This window comes from Eubalaena glacialis, chromosome 8 (assembly GCF_028564815.1).
Source record: "Eubalaena glacialis isolate mEubGla1 chromosome 8, mEubGla1.1.hap2.+ XY, whole genome shotgun sequence".
NCBI classification, from domain to species: Eukaryota; Metazoa; Chordata; class Mammalia; order Artiodactyla; family Balaenidae; genus Eubalaena; species Eubalaena glacialis.
The window spans coordinates 10,348,457-10,368,765 of NC_083723.1; the positions used below are offsets into that span (position 1 = coordinate 10,348,457).

A 20,309-nucleotide genomic window follows, 5' to 3' on the forward strand; every position below is an offset into this window, starting at 1 on the left:
GTTGCTAAATTGGCTTCCAAAAAGTCCTTCCTACAATCTGCCAGTTTCCTCATGTGTGATCAATTTTGTAAATGTCGGATAATGCGATAAGTGAAGATACTCTCATTTAAGTTTGCCCTTCCCTGATTGGACGAGTCAGGCAATCTGGTATGTTTTTGAGTAGCATTTCTTCCATAAATTGCCTACTGGTGTTCTTGCTTGTCGTCTTTTCCTTATTAATCTGTGGACAATTTCATAATTACAGGAATTAGATTTAAATTCCAAATGTGTCACACTCTTCCCCTGGTTTGCCTTTTAATGTTTAAATACATTTAAAATTTGTATGTCTTCAAGTTTATCTTTCTTTTCCTTTAGTGTCTCCAGCTTTATTGTGATACTTTAGACTATAAAAACATTCATCGACTCCCCATTACATTTTTTTTTCTTTTTTAGATTTGAATATTTGATCCATCTGGATTTTATTTTGGTGTTAAGCAGTAAGGCAGGGAGCCAACTTCCATTTTTCCAAATGGCCGGCCAGTCGTCCTAACGCCATTCGATTGAGAAAGACTGAAAACCCTTTCCAGGGGTTTGAAGCGGTCGCTCCACCAGCACGCTCAATCGCGCGTCTGCCCGGGCCCGCGATCCAGGGGACCCGCGCCGCCAGGTTTCCGGGGCCCATCGGTCCAGCCCAACCCAGTCGGAGGGAGCGAATAGCAGGGGCGAAGAGCAGGGGCTGGGGCGGATACTCCTCTCCTGCTGAGAACGGATCCCTCTCCTACCCGCCAAGGACCCACCACTAACATCCCCCTCCCCCCCACGCGCCGAGGACGGATCCCCTGATACCCCCACCTCGATCTCCCCTCTTAGCCTCCGAGGACGAAGCCCCCAAGCCCGCGCCGAGGTTTCCCTAACCTCCCGCCTCCTCCCTCCCAGCTTCTGCCCGCACCCCTTTTACCCCACCCCCCTACCCCCCACCCCAGTCTCTCCTCCCGGGTGGTCCCAAGGATGGGACGGGACTTTCCGCGAGGATAATTTAAATAAAAGGCGTGTGCTCTGGTTCTACTTGCATAGAGGCGGGGACTCTGGCGCTGGGAGGCCGGAACACCCAATCAGGTGAAACCCCGGGACCTCTACCTCGCTTCAAACGACCCTGGGGGCGAAATCCGCCCAGAGACTTAATTTGCATGGGGCGGGGCCTGCCTCTTTGAGTGGGGCCGGGCGCCACTTCCCCTTCCAGTCGGCTTCCGCCCGCTGGCTTCCGCCCGCTAGCTTCCGGCTTCCGTGAGGCTTCCGCCCGCCTTCCGCCCGCCTTCCTTCCGGCTTTTGTCCAGTTTTCCTCTGCCTTCGCCGGGCGCCGCCCGCGGCCAGGGTCCGAATGCTACCAAAACGGCGGCGAGCGCGGGTCGGGTCCCCGGACACCGCCCCCTCCTCCGCGGCACGCTTCCCTGGGGTCACTGTCTACCTGGCTGAGCCACGCATGGGCCGCAGCCGCCGGGCCTTCCTCACACGCCTGGCTCTCTCCAAGGGCTTCCGCGTCCTGGACGCCTACAGGTGCGCGGTCATGGTGAAGCTCGCCGCCAGGCGAGGCCACCTTCCTAGGGCCGAACTTTCCGAGGGGCGCGGGGCGGGTCCGGAGCCCACGGCCTCGCCTCACCGGGGAACGTGGCACGCCGGTATAGGTATCACCATGCTGTCGCGCCCGGTGGGCCGGGGGATGCTGCTGAGTGGCGTGATGGCCTGAGCATAGATGCCCGTGCTCGGAACTTTGCAGCTGACCAGCCACTTTCACATATGGTGTTTCCTTACTGCTGAGGATATTGAGATCTGAAACGACTCCCACGCAGCTGACCCCTGGGCGGAGGGGCACCTGAGGAGTTTGGATTCCAAGTTAGCCCTGGCACTTCATGGTCATATAGCCTTCCTGTCAATTTCCTCTTTTGTAGAAGGGTGTTAGCAGTTAGGGCCAGGAGTGTTTCTGTAGGATAAGGAGAGAATGTATGCCGGAGGCTTTATAAAGGGCCATGTGAGTGTAGCGGTGGTTAACAGTCCTTCCTTAGGTGAATTCATCTTGCCCTGTTAGCTAAACTGATTTCTCTCCTCAGGGCTGAGAAAGTGACTTTTCTTCTACTTCAAAGAGTAGAAGAAAACCAAACAAAAACAAAACCACTACAGAAGCAATGCTGCAAGTAAGGGAGGAGTGTTCCCATGGTTTTGAAGTTGAAAGAGCAAGTGAATCAGAAGCCAGTCCCCCTGAAGCTTAGTTAACCATTCCCAGGGGTGCAGCAGACCCACTCAGGAGAGGATGATGACCACGGCCTAGAGTGTACTGGGCACTATCTAAGCCGTTTTGCTTATTAGCTCATTTAATCTTTACAACAACCCTGCAAAGTAGATATGTTATTATCTCTGCTTTGTGGATGGGGCAATCACAGTACAGAGATAAGTGATGTGCCCAAGGGCGCACAGCAAGTGTGTGGCAGAGCTGAGGTTCAAACCCAAGTAGTCTGTCTCCAGCACTTCGATGAAGACCCCCTCCCGGTCCTGGCCCTTGTGCCCCTGGCCTCTCCTTCCTCTGGGGTTGGGGGGAGAGGGAGACAGACAAGTTAACACAAAAAAGGGTTGGTCTTGTCATCATAGCGAGAGCCGAGAACCACACACAGCTCTGCAGATGCTGGAGTGGTGGAGATGTTTGTCTGCCAGGAGGAGGGGCTGGGAGGTCTTTCTGAAGAATGAATAGGTGGTCACCAGGCAGAGGGGATAGTAACAGCAAAGGCCTGGAGGCATGGAGTGAAGCAGGAAGAATGGCAGGTCTGGGAAAGGGCTCCGGGCCTCACTTCCTTTTCTTCCCTCCGCCCAGCTTGGAGGTGACACACGTCATGATGGAGGGGACCATCAGCAGAGGAGGCCGTCTGCCGGCAGGAGCGCAGGACGGCGGCCCTTCACCCAGGATGCACCCGCCCAGTGCTCTTAGACATAAGCTGGTTCACGGAGAGCATGGCGGCCGGGCAGCCTGTCCCTGTGGAGTGCCGGCACCGCCTGGAGGTGAGCCGGGTGAAGGGTGAGGGTGGGGCCCCAGAGAAGGCCCCAGCGCAGGCCGGAGCTCAGCTGGGACAGGTGACACGGCAGCAGTGCCTCGGTGTCCTGCACATGAGGTGGGCGGTGAGGGCTCAGCCCAGACCACCAAGGGGCCCTGGGAAGCCAGGCCGTTCCCGCTTCTCCTCTCACCATTGGTGCAGACTCTCTTGAGATCCACTTATTTTTAGCATCTTTAGGCCTTTCTTGCTTACCAAGTGGATGAGACTGTGACCCCAAGTGAGGCCAGCAGGAGGCCGTCCTCGGGGTGCTGTGAGGTTCGTGGCCTCTGCCCACCTCAGTGCTTCCTGGGTGAGCACAGCTGGGGGCTTCAGGTGTGGGCTTAGAGCAGGGCTGCCCGCATTCAAATCCTGACTCTGCCTGTGAGCCACGAGGCCTCGGTGTCCCCGTCTGTGAAGTGGGGATGACAGGCACCCCAGCCCACTTGCTTGAGGGTTCCGGGACGTGGAGCACATACAACACGTGCGGTGGCAGGTGGTGCCGCTCCTGCTGCTCTGGCCTCTGCAGGGCGACACCGCCTCTGCCCCGTGCCTGTGGCAGCTCTGCCCTCTGAGAGTCGGCCCCTTCTGTCCCGAGAGCCCTAGGTGACCACCCAGGAGAGGCAGGGCTCCGGGGGGCTTCCTTGGCCCCTGCCCACCCTGCAGCCTCGAAGCGGCCTGTATATTGCTCTTCCCCAGGTGGCTGTGTGCAGGAAGGGGCCGCCACGCCCAGCGTGGAGGCTGCCCTGTGCCTGCCAGCATCCCGCACCCGTCACGCACCACAACGCCGGCCTCTCGGTGAGCCCTGGGTCCCCTGCCTCCCTGGGATGGGGCCAGGCCCTCCCCTGTCCCAGCCTTGGAGGGAGGGGTGGGGTGAGGTACCCCGCCATCCCTGCCTCTCACCAAGGGCCCCTCCCTGCAGGAGGCTCTGGAGATGCTGGCAGAGGCCACGGGCTTTGCCGGCAGTGAGGGCCGCCAACTCTCCTTGTGCAGAGCGGCCTCAGTGCTCAAGGCCCTTCCCGGCCCGGTCACGGCCCTGAGCCAGCTGCGTGGCCTGGCCCGCTTTGGAGAACACTCGTGCAGGGTCGTCCAGGTCGGTGCTCCCCGCACTTAGCAGGGCGGGGTGGGGGGAAGGCGAGGGGGCCTCAGGGCCTGACGAGGGCAGGTGGCTTGGTGGCTCAGAGCCCAGCTGCGGCCAGCCACCTTCTTCACTCAGATTCCTCACGTGTAAATTGGGGCCACAGCACCTGCCCTAGGGGGACTGAGAGGACTCAGCCAAGGGAGCTGCCGGGAGCCTGGCAGGCTGGTAGCTGGCACCACTGGCATCAGCTCAGACTGTCCCGGATGGTGGAAGAGGACCCCTGGGCATGAGCACCTCCTTTTACAATGCGAAGTATTTGAGGACCCAAGATGTGAAGCTGTCCTTTTGTACACTTACACTGAGCGAATATATCGTGATGGAAAGGAGACTTTTGAATTCACTTATGCTTTTAAATGAAGTCTTGTTGAATTCACCTATGTTTTAAAAGCAGTTGTTTACTTATCCCGGGGCTTGTTATTTATCTGAGAGGTGGCCCATGTTCCCCGCCCTAGGGGCTTGGTGGCTCCCTGGGCACAGCCTTCATTTCCAAGTCCCCCGGGATCCTGCTCCCACAAAGCCCCCCTGCTGGGCCTTGGGCCCCCAGCTCTCCTCTTTCCAGTCAGGCTTTGTCTTCTCCCATAGGAGCTGCTGGAACACGGAGTGTGTGAGGAGGTGGAGAGAGTCCGGCTCTCGGAGAGGTACCAGGCCATGAAGGTACACAGGGCAGCCCCCAGCAGGGGCACGCAGCTCCACGGTCCTCCCCCAGAGCCACAGCACGGTTCATGACATGTCAGGCGGCAAGCAGGGGCGGTGGGTGTCCCCCCCGGGGTCAGAGAAGGTCTCACTGAGGAACTGGCAGCTCAGCCGACACCCGACATACACGAGGCAGCCAAACGGAGGTGGACGAGAAGCTTGTTTTGAGCACAGGGAATTTTCTAGATCACTCGGCACCATCTGTTCTTATTTGACTATTGATGGCATATTCTCAAGTATATCACATGCTCTGGCCTTTTACACAGAGCATACTGAACAAAACAGAACCTTTTTCCGGGTGCCACGGGGACCATTAAATCTGTGGGGCTGCTCACCCTCGCAGTGTCTCCACCTTTGTGATCTCACGTACTCATTTTCTTGGTGGCGTCCTGCCTGTGTCCACGGCGCACCTTCCCGCTGGTCCCGCCCATTTCCGGTCTGTTAACGGAGCCGCCAGAGCTCTTGTGGATGCCTCGGTCAGGCTCCTTAGACACCCCGGTTTTGTGGCTGGAGGTTGTCAGATCAGCGACTGGTCGGTGGGGGGGGGGGTTCAAAAAGGGAGAGGAGCCCTGTGTGAAGGGCGGGGGGCTCAGGGGTGTGGAGGCAACAAAGGAATTAGTGGGTGGAGAAGCGCTGAGAGAGGACAGAGCCATCTGCTACCTCCCCCGGGGTACCCCTGAGTCCCAGAAGGCATCCAGGCCAGGAGAGAAGTACATGAACAATTAGAAGTTTACTGTTGTAAACAACATGATTAGGTTATTCTCAGCATCTTTCCCATCCAGTTCATGCTCTTGGTTCAGGGGATCTAGGGAAGGATGGCCAGCACAGTCCCAAAAGGGCAGGCTACAGCCGGTCTGCAGGAAGCGGGGCTCAGGGACACGAGTGCCACCCAGCTGTTCTTCCTCCCCTGGGCCTGCTCTTCTGTTTCAGAAGTCCTGGGGGAAGGGGCTCTGAGTGGCTGGCCTAGGGCAAGTGCCCACCCCTGTCCAACGAGCTATAGTCAGGAAAGAAACAGGTGAGTTGCTAGCGCCCACCCTGTGTGTGGGATACCCGTGTGACGGCAGCTGGCCACCCCACGAGAGGTCAGCTCCAGCAGCGTAGTTAGTTTCCACTGGCCTGGACGTCTCTGCTGACCCGTGGCCAGGCAGTGGCAATTGTCATGTTTGAACCTGGAACAGAGCCCCAGCCAGTCCTAACCCGTTCCTTCCAGATCCTGCTAAAACAACCCCCTGGCTGTTAACTGCCCGTTTTTGCTGCCTGTTAAGAGGCAGAGCCACAGTAATAAGTCCCAGCTGCTGTGGGGTGGGAGCGGTATGGTGTTCCCAGTGAATGCACGGACTGTCAGGATGCCTGCTTTGGTGATGTTGGAATCATAGGCTAGAACTGCACAAGTTCTGGGGAGAGACCCTGCCGCGGAGGGGACCGAGGCCTGGGGAGGGAGCACGTGGGCCCTTTCCCTGCCGTCCCCTGTGAGGGTGGGCTGTGTAGGCCAGGCTCGCGGTTGGAGTCTTGCCTGTGCACTCGCTGTGTGGCCTTGAGCAGGTTGCTTAAACTTGAAGGATGAGAGTGGGGATGCCACTTGCCCAGCCAGACGACGACTTAATGAGGCCACTTGTGTGACGCTGCAGTGGTGCTGTCCTGGGACACGCCTTGCACAGATCAGTGTCGTCATCCGCATCTCGCTGTAAGAGCTGGCTCCTGACCACGCTGTGCTCATCCTCCGAATGGCTCTTCACTCAGATCTTTGGGGTCGGGGTAAGGACCGCTGACTGGTGGTACCGGGAGGGGCCGCGGACGCTGGACGACCTCCGAGAGCAGCCCCAGAGACTGACCCAGCAGCAGAGAGCAGGTGAGCCCTCTGAGAGCGCTGGGCCCTGGGCGTCCCCAAAGCACCTGTGCCTGAAAGCCTCCCACACCATGGTGCCCTTACCTCTGACGCACGGCACGTGCTCGTGGCTGCCTGTGTGGCAGGGAGCGGGGTGAGTGTGAAGACGGGCATCTTTATTTGGTGGGCTTCCTGACCCAGTGGCGTCAGGACCCGGTGCAGCCCCTTCTCAGTGAACGATAACGGTCAGAGTAGCTGCCGTGACATTCAGGACCTCCTGGTTAGACTTGGACCTGGACCAGGCATGCACCCCTTACTCCTGATTCCGTAGAGGGGAGGGCCTGTCAGAGCAGCCCGGGCCCCGGGCACACTTGCTTGTGCGCTGCCTGGCGCCTTGGCCCACTGGCTGATGGCGTGGGGACCTGTGCTCAGTGGGGAGAGGCTCAGTGAGGAAGCTGCTAGGGGAAGGTGGTGCCGAGCAGTGGAGAGAACGTGAACTTGAGAGTTTGTCAGGCCTGGGTTTGAGTCCCATCTCTGCTGCTTACTAGGTAGGAGACCGTGGCCCTGAGTCTTGACTTCTCTGAGCCTGAATTACGTTCTCTCTAAAGCGCGGGATCCCGTGAGCTCCTTGGCGTGAGGCCAGCAGGTCGCAGGTGTTGAGCAGACTTTTCTCCGTGTGGCCTGATCGGGGACCCTGCTGAAGGAGCCCCACAGCCTGGCACTCGTTGCCTCATTGAACATCTTCCCAGGGGCTGGGGGAGGGGAGGCCAGCTGGGGGTCCTGGGAGAGTCACCTGGTCGGTCGGCAGGAAGTGAGACCACAGAGCCGTGCGTCCAGTGGAGCGTTATGGTGACATCCATCGGTTCCACTCAGTCTCCTCTCCCCGGAGGAGAGGCCCGCAGCGCTGACTGAGCGCGCATCCTGCCCGGGGCCGTTTATTCCCACACGTAAACCTCTCCTAACTGTGTGTGTGGAAGGCCCAGTGATCCCTCTGACAGGGGAGGAGGTGGACGTGGGCTAGAGCGAGGTGTTGTTAAGCGGCAGAGCCCTCTTCTTCGCATCTCTTTATCACCTCCCGGCCCCATTTTATGGATGGGAAAACCGAGGCGTTGAAAGGGATAGTCTGTATCTTGATTGTGTCAACATCAGAATTCTAGTGTGACCTACAGTAGTTCTGCAGGATGTTACTGCTGGGGGGAACTGGGCAGAGGGCACAGGGGACCTCTGTTATTTCCTTCAACTGTACGTGAACCTACAATTATTTCAAAATAAGCATTTGATATTTAAGGGAGAGGAGGGGGTAGTGGGAGACAGCTAGAGAGGGCCGGGCTGGGCAGGTCAGGAGAGCTGTGCTGCCCACAGGACTCCAGCACCACCAGGACCTGAGCACCCCGATCCTGCGATCAGATGTGGAGACCCTGCAGCAGGCGGTGGAGGCAGCCGTGGGGCAGGCCCTTCCTGGGGCCGCCGTCGCGCTGACCGGCGGCTTCCGGAGGTCAGGGGGCTCCACGTGCCCTCCAGCTCAGCTCCAGGCCCTTCCCAGTGAAGGCGTCTGAGGCGGGACCACCGAGGTGGGCCTTCCCTCACTGAAGGGATTTGGGAGAACACAGAGGCTGGGAGTCAGACTGGCCCCCTCGGGGGGAAGTTGCAGGGCCATGACGTGGACTTCCTCATCACCACCCCCAGGAGGGCCGGGAGGCAGGGCTGCTGCCCAGAGTGCTGTGCTGCCTGAAGAAGCAGGCGAGGGGCTTCCTGCTCCCCCCGCTGACGGTCCTGCCAGGATCCTGGCTCCTGTCCCAGCCCCACACAGCGGTGCCCGGCCATGTCTGCTCTCCCCCAGGGCCTTATCCTGTACTGCCAGCACCAGCGCAGCCGGCAGGCAGACGACCCCACCCACCTGCCCCGGCAGAGCCACACCATGGATGCCTTCGAGGGGACTTTCTGCATTTTCCACCTGCCACAACCCCCAGGGGATGCTGTAGGGGCGCCCAGAGGCCCTGCCCCACCCTGACCACCTGGTGGTCACCCGTGTCAGCCAGTTCCCCTTTGCGCTACTCGGCTGGACTGGCTCCAAGGTAGGGAGTGTAGGCCACCCTGGGGTCTGGGGTTGGTAGCCCTGCTGATGGCAGTCACTCTTCCCCCAGCGTTTCGAGCGGGAGCTGCGCTGCTTCAGCCGGAAGGAGAGGGGGCTCTGGCTGAACAGCCGTGGTCTGTTTGATCTGGGGCAGGTGTGTTGCTGGGTCGGGAGGCCTGGGCGGGGAAAACGGCTCTCTGCCCGGCCCACAGTCTGCATCGGCCCCGGGGCCCTCCAGCCTGGGCCCCACAGGGCCCTCAAGAGGCACCCCACCGTGGGGCTGGGCCCTGCCTGCCCTTCCAACGTCCTCGCCACACCTGTCTCCGGGAAGCTGCCGCGGTGGTGGAGTGGCTCCCAGGCACTCATGCTTGCACTCTGTTGCAGAAGACGTTTTTCCACGTGGCTTCAGAGGAAGACATCTTCAGACTCTTGGGCCTTGAGTACCTTCCCCCCCAGCAGAGAAATGCCTGATCCTATTAGCTGGCCCCCACTTCCACTCTCTGGAAATGGAGGGTGCCATTTGAGCCAGACGCTATGGGTGTTGTGGTCCCTGAATGTTTCCAGGTGGAAGACGCACTGCTGCCCCAAGTCCTCACGCCTCCCAAGTGGGAGGCCTGTCTGTGTGGACCACCAATCCCCCACATACACCCAGTTCAAGATGTCATGAAACGAGCACGTGGAACAAACTAAGCTGTGTTTTCTGAATGTGTTGCTGGTGTGGGTGACCGGGGAGCATGGGTATTGTTTCTGCCCAGAGGTCAGCTACGGGGTGCTGGTGAGGGCGGGGGATGTGGACCTAAGACAGATAGCCTTCCAGTTATTTCTGCAACACAAACGGGTTTATTCAGGATCAGCAGAGAATGGGTCTGCAACCATGGCAAGCCATGTGCAAGTCCCCAGCAAAAATGGAAAGGAAAACGCTTTTACAGAGGGGAAAAGGAATTTGGGAGGGCTATAGTAAACAAGAGTCCACGGCTTTTCATTGGCTGAGTCCTCATCAGGAGTGAAGAGGAGATCCTTCTTTCTGTTGGGCTCTGCTATCATCACAGGGCATGAGCGCTCCCCCTTCTGGTCTCCCAACTCTTGAGGTTTCTGTTTATTAATCTTTTTACACTTCCCCTTTCGATCAAGATGTTTCTCTGAAAGCATCACTAATCTGAGTCAGGCTTTCCAGTTTCAGGGTCTTTTTGTCCCTCAATACAAGGAAGGACCTTTCCTGGGTGTAGTGTCCCACATCAGAGGGAGAGTGCACAGATTGGAGATCTATTGAGGTCATATTTAAGTAACAAGGAGGAGTAGGAGGGACAACTCTTAGGCACTTTTTATCTAAAGTCCGTGTGTTACCAAGATCCTAAACAGTAGAGATTACCTGAAGCCTTATGTAATCAAAGGTTTGGTGACAAAATTCCAACAGGCCTAGTCTGAATATCTTTGGAAAGCTGGCTCATCAGATGTCGTCTGCTTCAGTTCAGGGAAATCTTTACTTTCAGGTCACCAGATGATTTGCAGGTCCAGACAGGGTTTGGTGCTTTCTTTAGGTGTGTCATGTGAATCCAAGAGTTGTGTTCCTTGGAGTTTTGCAGCACAAGGGTTGGTTAGCAGTACCTGATAGCAGCCTTTCCAGCAAGGTTGAAGAGAGTCCTTCTGGAGGTGTCTTTTCCAGTAGATGAAATCTCCAGGTTGCAAGGTGTGATGTTTAAGGTCTTCATCTCCCAAGAGTGCATTGTGAAAAGGTTGCTTACCAAAACATGGTTATTTTTAATAGAAGCAATTAGGCCTTTGCAGTATTGGAGTATCTCTCTTTTTATTATTTGTGGGTCAAAAGAGGCAGGAGCCAAGTGCACTGGGCATCCCGTGACTACCTCAAAGGGTGTAAAGTTCCAAAAGAGGTGGGTCTGTGATTTAGAAGGACCAACAGCAGTGCTTTTGACCAAGGTATTTAGAGGGCCTCTACAAGTTTTGCCAGTTGAGTCTTAATAATGCTGTTAGTGTGTTTGACCAAACCAGAGGATTGAGGGTGGTAAGTGCAGTGAAAGTGTTGTAAAACTGGCCAAACAGCACACACTTTTTGAAGCACCTGGCCAGTGAAATGGGTTCCTCTATCATTATGAAGTTGAAGAGGAGTTCTCCAGGTAGGGATAATCTTTTCCAAGGCACTTCAGTCACAGAAGAGGTAGTAACCTATCTGCAAGGGAAAGCTCCAGTCCAGTGTGAAAACATACATACCGTGACTAAAACATACTTATATCCATGAAATGGAGGAAGTTGTATGAAATCCATTTGCCAGATCTCAAATGATCCATCAGGCAATTTAAAATGTCCAGGAGCAGTACAAACAGACTTCCCTGGGTGGTACTTCAGACAAGGGGAACAATGAGTAGGTACTTTCTGTGGCCTTGTTAGTGTTTCCCCACCAATACTGACTCATGAAGGCTATCATTTTGTCAGACCAGTGGTTTAATGCATGTACAGTGGTGAGGAGTGGGAATTTTACAGTCTCCGGTAGGACTGGGTTGTTACTTGGTCTGAACCAGAGCTTTCTCTTTTTTATCAAACCAACAGTCGTTGAATTTCCAATCTTGTTTTTCTTTTCCTGAGGCCAGTTTTTGGGCTTCTCGAGCCAGTTTTTAAAGGAATCACTTGAGGAAATATCCCTTTGGACCATGACAGAAGTTTAGCTGCTGTGGTTCCTTTAAAGGCGGAATTCCTTGCAGAAATTTCGGCAAGGTGATTTACCTTAGCTTCCAGAGAGTCCAGTTTAGAATGCCCTGGAATCTTACTAATAACTCAAGGGTGGATAAAAGTGGTGCATCCAATAATTCCTGAACACGGGGGCCATTTTTAATTTTATTTCTGCTGGAAATAAGGAAGCCACATTGCTTCCACAACATTCCAAAATCACGAGCTACTCCGAGAACGTATCTACTATCGATATAAATATTGGCAGTTCTGTCCTTGGCTAAAGTACAAGCCTGTGTGAGAGCATATCATTCAGCCTGTTGGGCCAAAGTAGCCGTAGGTAAAGATGCTGCCTCAACAACATCAAAAGAAGTTGCAGTAACATCCCCAGCACAATATCTGCCATTGTCCCCTTTTAAATAAGAACCATCAGTGAACATGAGAAGTCAGTGTTACCGACTGAAATTTCCTGTAGATCATTATGAGGAGTCAGGAGGTGGTCCGTCAGGGTTAAGCAGTTGTGAGGGACTTCCTCAGTGACAGAGGAGAGAAGAGTAGCAGGGTTAAGGTTATTACAATGTAGAAGAGTTATGTGAAGAGCAGCTGACGAAAGGACTCCAAAGGAGGTGAGACGGCTGACTGAGAAATGTTGAGTGTGATGAGAATTCAGGAGGGCTATTGCATGAGGTCCAGAAATGATTAAAGGAGATCCCACAATGATTTTCTCAGTGGCCTTAACCACAAGGGCGGTGGCCGTGATGGCTCTAGGTGAGAGGGGTATTTATTTCTATGTTACAGGGTCCGGTTGCTGGCCATAATACCCTATGGGTCGACGGTGGTCTCCATGTTTTGGGGTGAGTATCCCAAGGGCATTCCCTTCTTTTTCGTATACAAGAAGGGAATCTGATCATTGGGATGCCTAAGGGCAGGTGGGTTCTTCAGACTCTCCTTTAAGTCCTTAAAATCTGTGTCATCTGGTTCTTCCCATAAAATTGTATTGGAGTTGTACTTCAGTAAAACATACAGAGGTTTGGCCATGAGAGAGAAATTTGGATCTCAGTTTTGGCAATAACCAACTAGCCCAAGAAAACCTCACAGTTGGTGCTTAGTTTTGGGTTTAGAGAAACTTAGGACACCAGGAAGTCTGTCTGGAACTAAGTGTAGCCCTTGTTCTGATATCAGATGCCGTAAACAATGAACCTGGGTTTGGGACGAACTGCAATTTATCCTCACTGCCGTATGTCCCTTTAAGGCTGAAAGCGTTAGCAGGTGGATGATGACTTCCTGTGAGGAGGTTTGAGAAAGAGCAAAGAAGCAAATCATCCACATGTTGCAGCAAAGTAGAACCTCTAGGGAACTTTGTATCATCCAAATCAGCCTTCAGGAATTATGAGAAATAAGGACTCTCAGTAAAACCCTGAGATATTACTGTCCAGGTGAATAGTTTTCCTTCTCAAGTGAAGGCAAAAAGGTATTCGCTAGGTTCAACCGGAATGTTACAGCATGCACTGCATAAATCAAGTTACAGTAAAGAATTTACCTCCTGTGGGAATGACTGTTAGGAACGTATGAAAGGAGCAACAGGGTGTCAAGGGATAGCTATGTTGTTTATTACTTGGAGGTTCTGGACAAACCTACACCCTTGGCTTTTAGGTTTCCTCATCTGTAAAATGGGAATATTACAGGGGCTAGTACAAGGACTAATGAGGCCCTGAACCTTGTAATCTTCAATTACGGGCTTTATGCCTGGGATGGCTTCTTTACTTACACATTGTCAATTCTGGGAAGAGATTTTGAGAGATCTGTTTGAATCTCGATGGGAGATGTGCTGTGAATTGTGCCAGTGTCAGTGGAGATTTTGCCCATAAAAAGGATGGTAGCTGATTCAATAGGGACGAATGATCTGTGTTTCCAGAATCAGCTCTAGTATCATCAGAGATGGAGCAAATAAAATATATCAAAGAGTCGTTTAATTCACATTGTTGTTTACTCTGATGACTACTGTCAAATTCTGGAATTATTTCCCCCTTTTGGGAGAAAGAAATTCTGGCCTGATGCTTCTCTAAGAAGTCTCGGTGTAATAAATGGATAGAGGTGGAGAAACTAAGAAGAAAAGTGTGTGTATCTCTCAGAGGGCCTAAACAAAGTGGAATAGGTTCAGAGACAGGAGCCTGTTGAGGTTCATTGGAGATCCCCACTATTTGAACTGTTTACTCTGAGGCAGGGGCTGCTTTGTAGTAGTGGGGCTGAGCCTTGAGAGTGTGGCTCCAAGTGTCAATTAGGACTGGAAGAGAGTCGCCCCCAATCTGGAGAAACGTTTCTCTAAGCCAGTTAAGAGGGAGGATTGAGAAGAGCCCCGTTGTTGAGAATTGGGAGGATGGTGGAAAAGCTGGTTAGAAGACTGAAGGTGCCTGAAGCACTTAAATTTGTAAAATCTCTTTTCCGAAGTCTTGGCTCTTTGCAATAATAGCAGAAACTAGGAGAATTTTGGTTTCATTTAGGAGCCTTCATTTGCTGGAGTTGAAGATAAAGGATTTTAGCTGTCTCCCTTTTAGGTGACTCCTCTAAGAAAGTGAGAGAACTGGTTTGCAAGATTAACTAAATCTAGAGTGGACACAGTTTTTCATTCCATCCTGTTCCTTTTTGCTAGAAGGGAAAGGTCCTGCTTCAGCCCACTAGTAAACATAGAGTTAAAAGCTGCCTGGGTAGAATTAACATCTGAAGGAAGATCAGAATTTTCTTTAAAAACAATCTGAAGTCAATTGTTAATAGTCATGAACAGATTCATTAGATTATTGTGTGCAAGCCTGCATTTTGTTCCAATCAACAGGCTTTGGAAAAGCCGCAGGAATTGCCCCATGAAGTCGCCTAGCAATTGCCTGAGCCTGATCATATGAGTTAGCAGGGTGGTCTCCCGGTTGTAATTCTAAAAGGCCTTTTAGGATTTTCCCAAGTAGCAGTTCTCATCCCATGCTGGGCCTGGCCTTCACCGACAAGCATATGAACTAGCTGATGTAAATCATTGAAACCGGGTTGCTGAGTTTGAATGACTATATTAAATTCCTCAGCAAGTCTGTGAGGATTTTCAGTTACTTTGGAAAAATCTTTGACTGTGGCTCACAGTTCACCTTTAGTCCAGGGCGTATATACGAAATTAAGGGTTTAAGTCTCTGGATTCTTAGGAGGCTTAATTTTAAAGGGACAGGTTCTGATAAGTTCAGAGGAAAAGCGAGTGGGGAGAGTTTTAGAGGAAAAGTGAGTGGGGAGAGTTTTAGAGAAAAAGGGAAGTTCATTGAGAGAATTAGTATGGGGAACTGAGGGGCTAGAGCAGGTGTAGGTGGCCCAGAAGAGCAGGAAGATGGCACTGGAGGCATGGCCTGAGCACAAGGGGCTGAGGGAGGGAGACAGGATGTTGCTGGAGGTGGAGCCTGGGACAAAGCAGCCGAGGAAGAAGAGCCTGAGGCTTTGGGAGCCATTCCATCTTTTTAATCATTTGTTTGCCTCAAAGTCTTATTTTGCAGAAAGTCAATTTTAGGCTGCTGATAACGTTTGGAAGCCTCAAAATACCAATCAAAATAAGCATTCCATTCAGTTTTGGAAATTTTAGGGCTCTGACAGTCCAATTCCGTTTTAAGAAAAGTAAGCTCCCCATAATGGCCATCGATATTCTAGATTGCCTTTGGTGAGGTGGGTCCATTTAGTTAGAAATTCTCATGAGGGGCGGCAATGGCGGAGAGGCCCGAGGACCTAAACCTGCCCAATGCTGTCATCACCAGGATCACCAAGGAGGCGCTCCCGGACGGTGTCAGCATCTCCAAGGAGGCCCGGAGCGTCATCTCCCGCGCCGCCAGCGTCTTTGTGCTGTACGCCACATCCTGTGCCAACAGCTTCGCGATGAAAGGGAAATGCAAGACACTGAATGCCAGCGATGTGCTCTCCGCCATGGAGGAGATGGAGTTTCAGCGGTTCGTGACCCCTTTAAAAGAAGCTCTGGAAGCTTACAGGAGGGAGCAAAAAAGGCAAGAAGGAAGCTTCAGAGCAAAAGAAGAAGGACAAAGACAAAAAAACAGATTCGGAAGAACAAGACAAGAGCAGGGATGTGGACGACGATGAAGATGAGGAAAGGCTAGAGGAAGAAGAACAGAATGAAGAGGAGGAAGTGGACAACTGAAGAGGATGGGGAGATGCAGCTCGGAAGGTACCACTCGGAAACGCCCTACATGTTTGTGTGCAGCTTTTTCGTGCTGGGCAGAGTAGTCTTAGGCAGAAGATCGAAATAAAAACTGAATTATCATCAGAATTATCATCAAAACCAGTGCTTCCCAGACTCGGAGCATCTGAGCAGCGGAATCCTGTTTTGCTTAATCAGTCTCAAGGTTACGACTTTTGGGCAAGAGGGCTTCTGAACAGCTAATTTAATCGGTCAATTTGATCTCTCTTGTTTACTTACACGTATAGTTAGGCAGTTGTTGATCCCCAGTTCCCTCCCCACCCCCCCCAAAAAGTAATAATAACTTCCATGCTGCCGACTGTGTTCCAGATCACAGAGGCAGTCAAGGCTCAGGAAAAATTAGGGTTTGATCATGGTCAGCCTATTTGATTGTACAGTATTTGGCAATACTAGCTTATTTCAGGTGATCGGAATGGCTTAGCTTTAGGAAATTACTATAAGGTTTCGAGAGAACAATGAAATCTGTTCTTTTGCCTCCTCACTTGACATTAACTGAATTTTGGTTTCTACAGACCCACTTGGCTTGGACCCCTTCTATTTTGCCTATAGGCATGTTACCTGCTTGGGTGGCTATGTTCTCGGCACATAATGCTTTTAAATCAACAGAGTAGAATTAGTCAAGCAAGGTTGCCAGTGTCTTACTCTTGTAAAACAGATGGTTTAGTCTTAAATGCACCTCACTGCCTGCAACTGTACACCTTCAGGGTTTGTTGTCACCTCCTGGAAGGTATAAAATTCCAGGCTTTCTCTTCTTGTAGTCCTCCTAGACTTGTGACTTGGCTTTTTTTTTTTTTTTTAATTTTATTTATTTATTTATTTATTTATTTATTTATTTGTGGCTGTGTTGGGTCTTCGTTTCTGTGCAAGGGCTTTCTCTAGTTGCGGCAAGCGGGGACCACTCTTCATCGCGGTGCACGGGCCTCTCACTATCGCGGCCTCTCGTTGCGGAGCACAGGCTCCAGACGTGCAGGCTCAGTAGTTGTGGCTCACGGGCCTAGTTGCTCCGCGGCATGTGGGATCTTCCCAGACCAGGGCTTGAACCCATGTCCCCTGCATTAGCAGGCAGACTCTCAACCGCTGCGCCACCAGGGAAGCCCTTGGCTTTTCATTATTCCAATTCATGACAAGTTCCAGACTTTATTTCTTCTAGGCACAACTTTCTCCCGCTGTGCTTCTCACCTCCTGTCTCTGTTCTGCCTCTCCTCTGCTCCCCATTCCCACTTTCTCTGTCCCTCTTTTTCTCACTTTGCCAATCCAGGAACTTGGATGACCTGCTTAATATCCCAAAGCGTGGTTTCCTCTGATTTCCTAGTTCTAATCTCATGTCTTTTAAAAATGATTTTGTAAACCTCTCTGAACCATAAGGGAAATCTGATGGTGCTCAGGAATCTAATTCCTCCCCTAACCCATCCCCTTTAACTGCTTCTGAAGTATCTCTGTTGACCTTTCCTAGTTTTCTTCTCTTTCCATTTGGTGCTTCAAGCACTTTTTTGTTCGTCTCTAAGTTGAGTGCTTGGAGGTTGAAAGGTAGTGAAATGTAGTGTGACACTGTTAATTTGTTAGATGAATACAGTGGAAAGTTTGTTGATAAATGAGTGAAGAATATTGAGAAAATTATAATGCTTTTTATAAATAAAAATTCCTGTTAAAAGTGAAAAAAAAAAAAGAAATTCTCATGAGGAAGCGCTACAGTTTTTAAACATAAGATCAGCCAGAGGGACATCCCTGGTGGTCCAGTGGTTAAGACACTGCACTTCCACTGCAGGGGGCATGGGTTTGATCCCTGGTTGGGGAACTAAGATCCCGCAGGCTGCACTGCATGGCCAAAAAATAAATTAACAACAACAAAAAAAATCAGCCAGAGTCCCTGTAAGGGGGGGGGGCTGCCCTCAAAATATTTAGATAATTGGGATCCCATTTTTCAGCAGTTTTTCTCTAGAGTAAGAGAATAATTTTTAAAAAGTCTAAACAGCTCAAGCAGCTTACAGCTTAAACAGCTTGCAGCCCAGACAGTTCAAATATCTCTAACAGCCTGCAGGCCTAATACCAGCCAGTTGTAAAGGAATAGGTTGGTCCTAGAGGAGCCAGGCCAAAGGCTTCTCAGCAGAGTTCCAACAGAACAACCGCTATTCCAAAGGAATGGCCCGAAGGCTGAACTGGCGCAGTTCCGATGAAATAGCCTCTGTTCCCAAAGGAATGGGCTGAAGCCTAGCCAGTTCCAGTTGGAAGAGTCTGATTTCAAAATCAGATGAGTACTTGAGTACAGAACAAGGCCTTATCCAGAAAGGACAAGACCTTAAAATAGATCCCAGGTAAAGCCTGGAGAGCTTCAAAGAGGGTGGAGGCTCAGATCCAGGAGAAGTACCTTCAAACTCCAGGGTCAGTGAGAAAATCAGTGAGCAGCAATGGGCTCATGTGGGTACTGCACCTGTTTACTTACCAGCCCATCGGGGGTCTTCTCTGGATCCCTGTACAAGTCACCAAAATGTTGACCTAAAACAAATAGACTGCCAGTTATTTCTCCAGCAAAAATGGGTTTATTTGGGATCAGCAGAGAATTGCAGTTCAGGGTCTGCAACCACGGTGAGCCACATGCAAGTCCCCACGTGGCAAGGGAAGGAGGGGGAAAAGGAAGTTGGGAGGCTGTAATAAACAAAGAGTCCCTGTTTTTTAATTGACTGAGCAGTTGCCAGGATTGAGAAGACTCTTTCTTCTTCCTGTTGGGTTCTGCTATTGTTGCAGGGTGTGGGAGCTCCCTTTCTGATCCCCCAGCTCCATTTAATTGAGGTTTCTGTTTATTAATTTTTTACAGGGGCATCATAGCTCTGTGACCCTTGGCCAGAGGCCTCAGGCTCCTCCCCTGTAGAGCATGGACCTGAATGGGGCTTTGTTTCTGGGGTTGTTGTTATAGAGCCTGAGGTAGTGGATGGCAAATGCTTTGCACAGTGCCTGATTCAGCTTCTAGCCTCAGGGCCTCTGAGCTGAGAGGTGGAGGCGGGTCTCTTGCCTGCTCGGAATCTACCGCTGGCTAAAGGGTGTGCTGGGGCATCTGGAGAAAGGGCCCAAGGGTAGGGAGGTGGGAGGAAGAGAACTTTCAATGCTGACCCACCACCTCCTGCCTGGGTTAGACCTGCATCTCTCAACCAGGCTTTCTGTCTCAACCTTTGCTCCTTTAAGGTCTGTCCTCAAAAGTCTTAAAAACAGGTCACATGGTATCTTTTACTCCTTGCTCAAAGCCCTCCAGTGGATCCCCACCTCTCAGTAAAGCCAAAGTCCTCACAGAGGCCCCTGGGGGCCTCCACCTGCCTTATCTCCTGCACTACCCCTCTCTCAAGCCCCACTGCCCTGTGACAAGCAGGTGCGCTCCTGCCTCACTGCTTTCCTACTTGAACGGTCCTAGACTCCATGAGGCCAGTGGGTGTTTCATCCTCTCACTGAGGGGGGCCGGCCACGTGGTGGTCTCTCATCCTCAAATCCCCAGGCATGCTCCTTGCCATAGTGCCTTTGCCCTTGCTGTACTATCCACCTGGAAGTGATCTTCCAACTCAAAATTCTCTTTATCAGGTGAGAACTTCCCTGGCCAATCACCACATAAAAATTATATTTTTTAAATTAACATGCCATAAAATTGACTCTTTTGGTGTAAAGGTTTATGAGTTTTAACACACGTTTAGACCCATTCACCTCCACCAAAATCAGGACAGCCCCTCATTCTATCCTACTGTGGTCATATGCTCTCCCACTCCAAGCCCACCCATTTGGTTTTTCTGTGTCTCTACAGTTTTGCCTTCTCCAGAATGTCATGTAAGTGGAACCTGACTATATGTAACCTTTTGAGACTGGCCTCTCTTACTCAACATGCCTTTGAGATTCATCTAAGTTGTTGCTATTCCTCTTTCTTGTTGCATAATATTCCATGCCATGGATAGTCCACAGGTTACCCATTCACCTGTTGAACATTTGAGTTGTTTCCAGGTTTTGGTGATTATGAGTAGACCACCTGTAGACATGCATATGCAGGTTTTTGTGTGAGCAGAGCTTTTCATTTCTCTTGGGTAAATAATAAGACATAGGATCACCAGGTTCTATGATAAGTGTATGTTTAACTTTATAAGAAAGTGCCAAATTGTTTTCCATAATGGCTGTATCATTTTGCAGTCCACTAGTGAGGAGAGCCACACATGTAAGTTAAACATGTACCAGTTGCCAGGTGCTCTGTATCCTGCCAGCACTTTGTATTTTCAGTATTTAACTGCTCTAGTAGGTATGTAGCAGTAGCTCATTGTGGTTTTAATTTGCATTCCCCCAGTGTCTACAATGTCAGCCATCTTTTCACTGGCTTATTTACTGTCTGTATATTCTCTCTGGTGCAGTGTCTGTTCAAATTTTTGCCCATTAAAAAAAAAAAAATTGAATTGTTGGCTTTCTTACTGTTGAATTTTGAAAGTTCTTTCTGTATTCTGTACATAAGTCCTTTGTTAGTTATGTGATTCATAAATATTTTCTCCCAGTGTGTAGATTATCTTTTCATTCTCTTACCAGTGTATTTTTCAAAGCAGATGTTTTAATTTTTGCTAAGTCTACTTTACCAGCTTTTTTTCTCAGCCATTCAA

At 51.3% G+C, this 20,309-nt stretch overlaps 1 protein-coding gene and 1 pseudogene across 1 annotated transcript; both read left to right on the plus strand.

Moving 5' to 3' along the window:
- The first annotated feature begins 1,090 nt into the window (after positions 1–1,090).
- POLM (DNA polymerase mu) lies at positions 1,091–10,169 on the plus strand. The gene is given in 14 exon segments (XM_061198401.1): positions 1,091–1,533; positions 2,840–2,873; positions 2,875–3,024; positions 3,753–3,851; positions 3,976–4,146; positions 4,777–4,847; positions 6,615–6,736; positions 8,075–8,206; positions 8,350–8,385; positions 8,388–8,452; positions 8,553–8,719; positions 8,721–8,787; positions 8,857–8,940; positions 9,171–10,169. Coding segments are annotated over 14 exon segments (1,461 nt in total). The 5' UTR covers positions 1,091–1,357; the 3' UTR covers positions 9,258–10,169.
- A 5,022-nt stretch (positions 10,170–15,191) lies between these two features.
- On the plus strand, positions 15,192–20,059 carry LOC133096740 (DNA polymerase epsilon subunit 3-like; annotated as a pseudogene).
- The last annotated feature ends 250 nt before the right edge of the window (positions 20,060–20,309 follow it).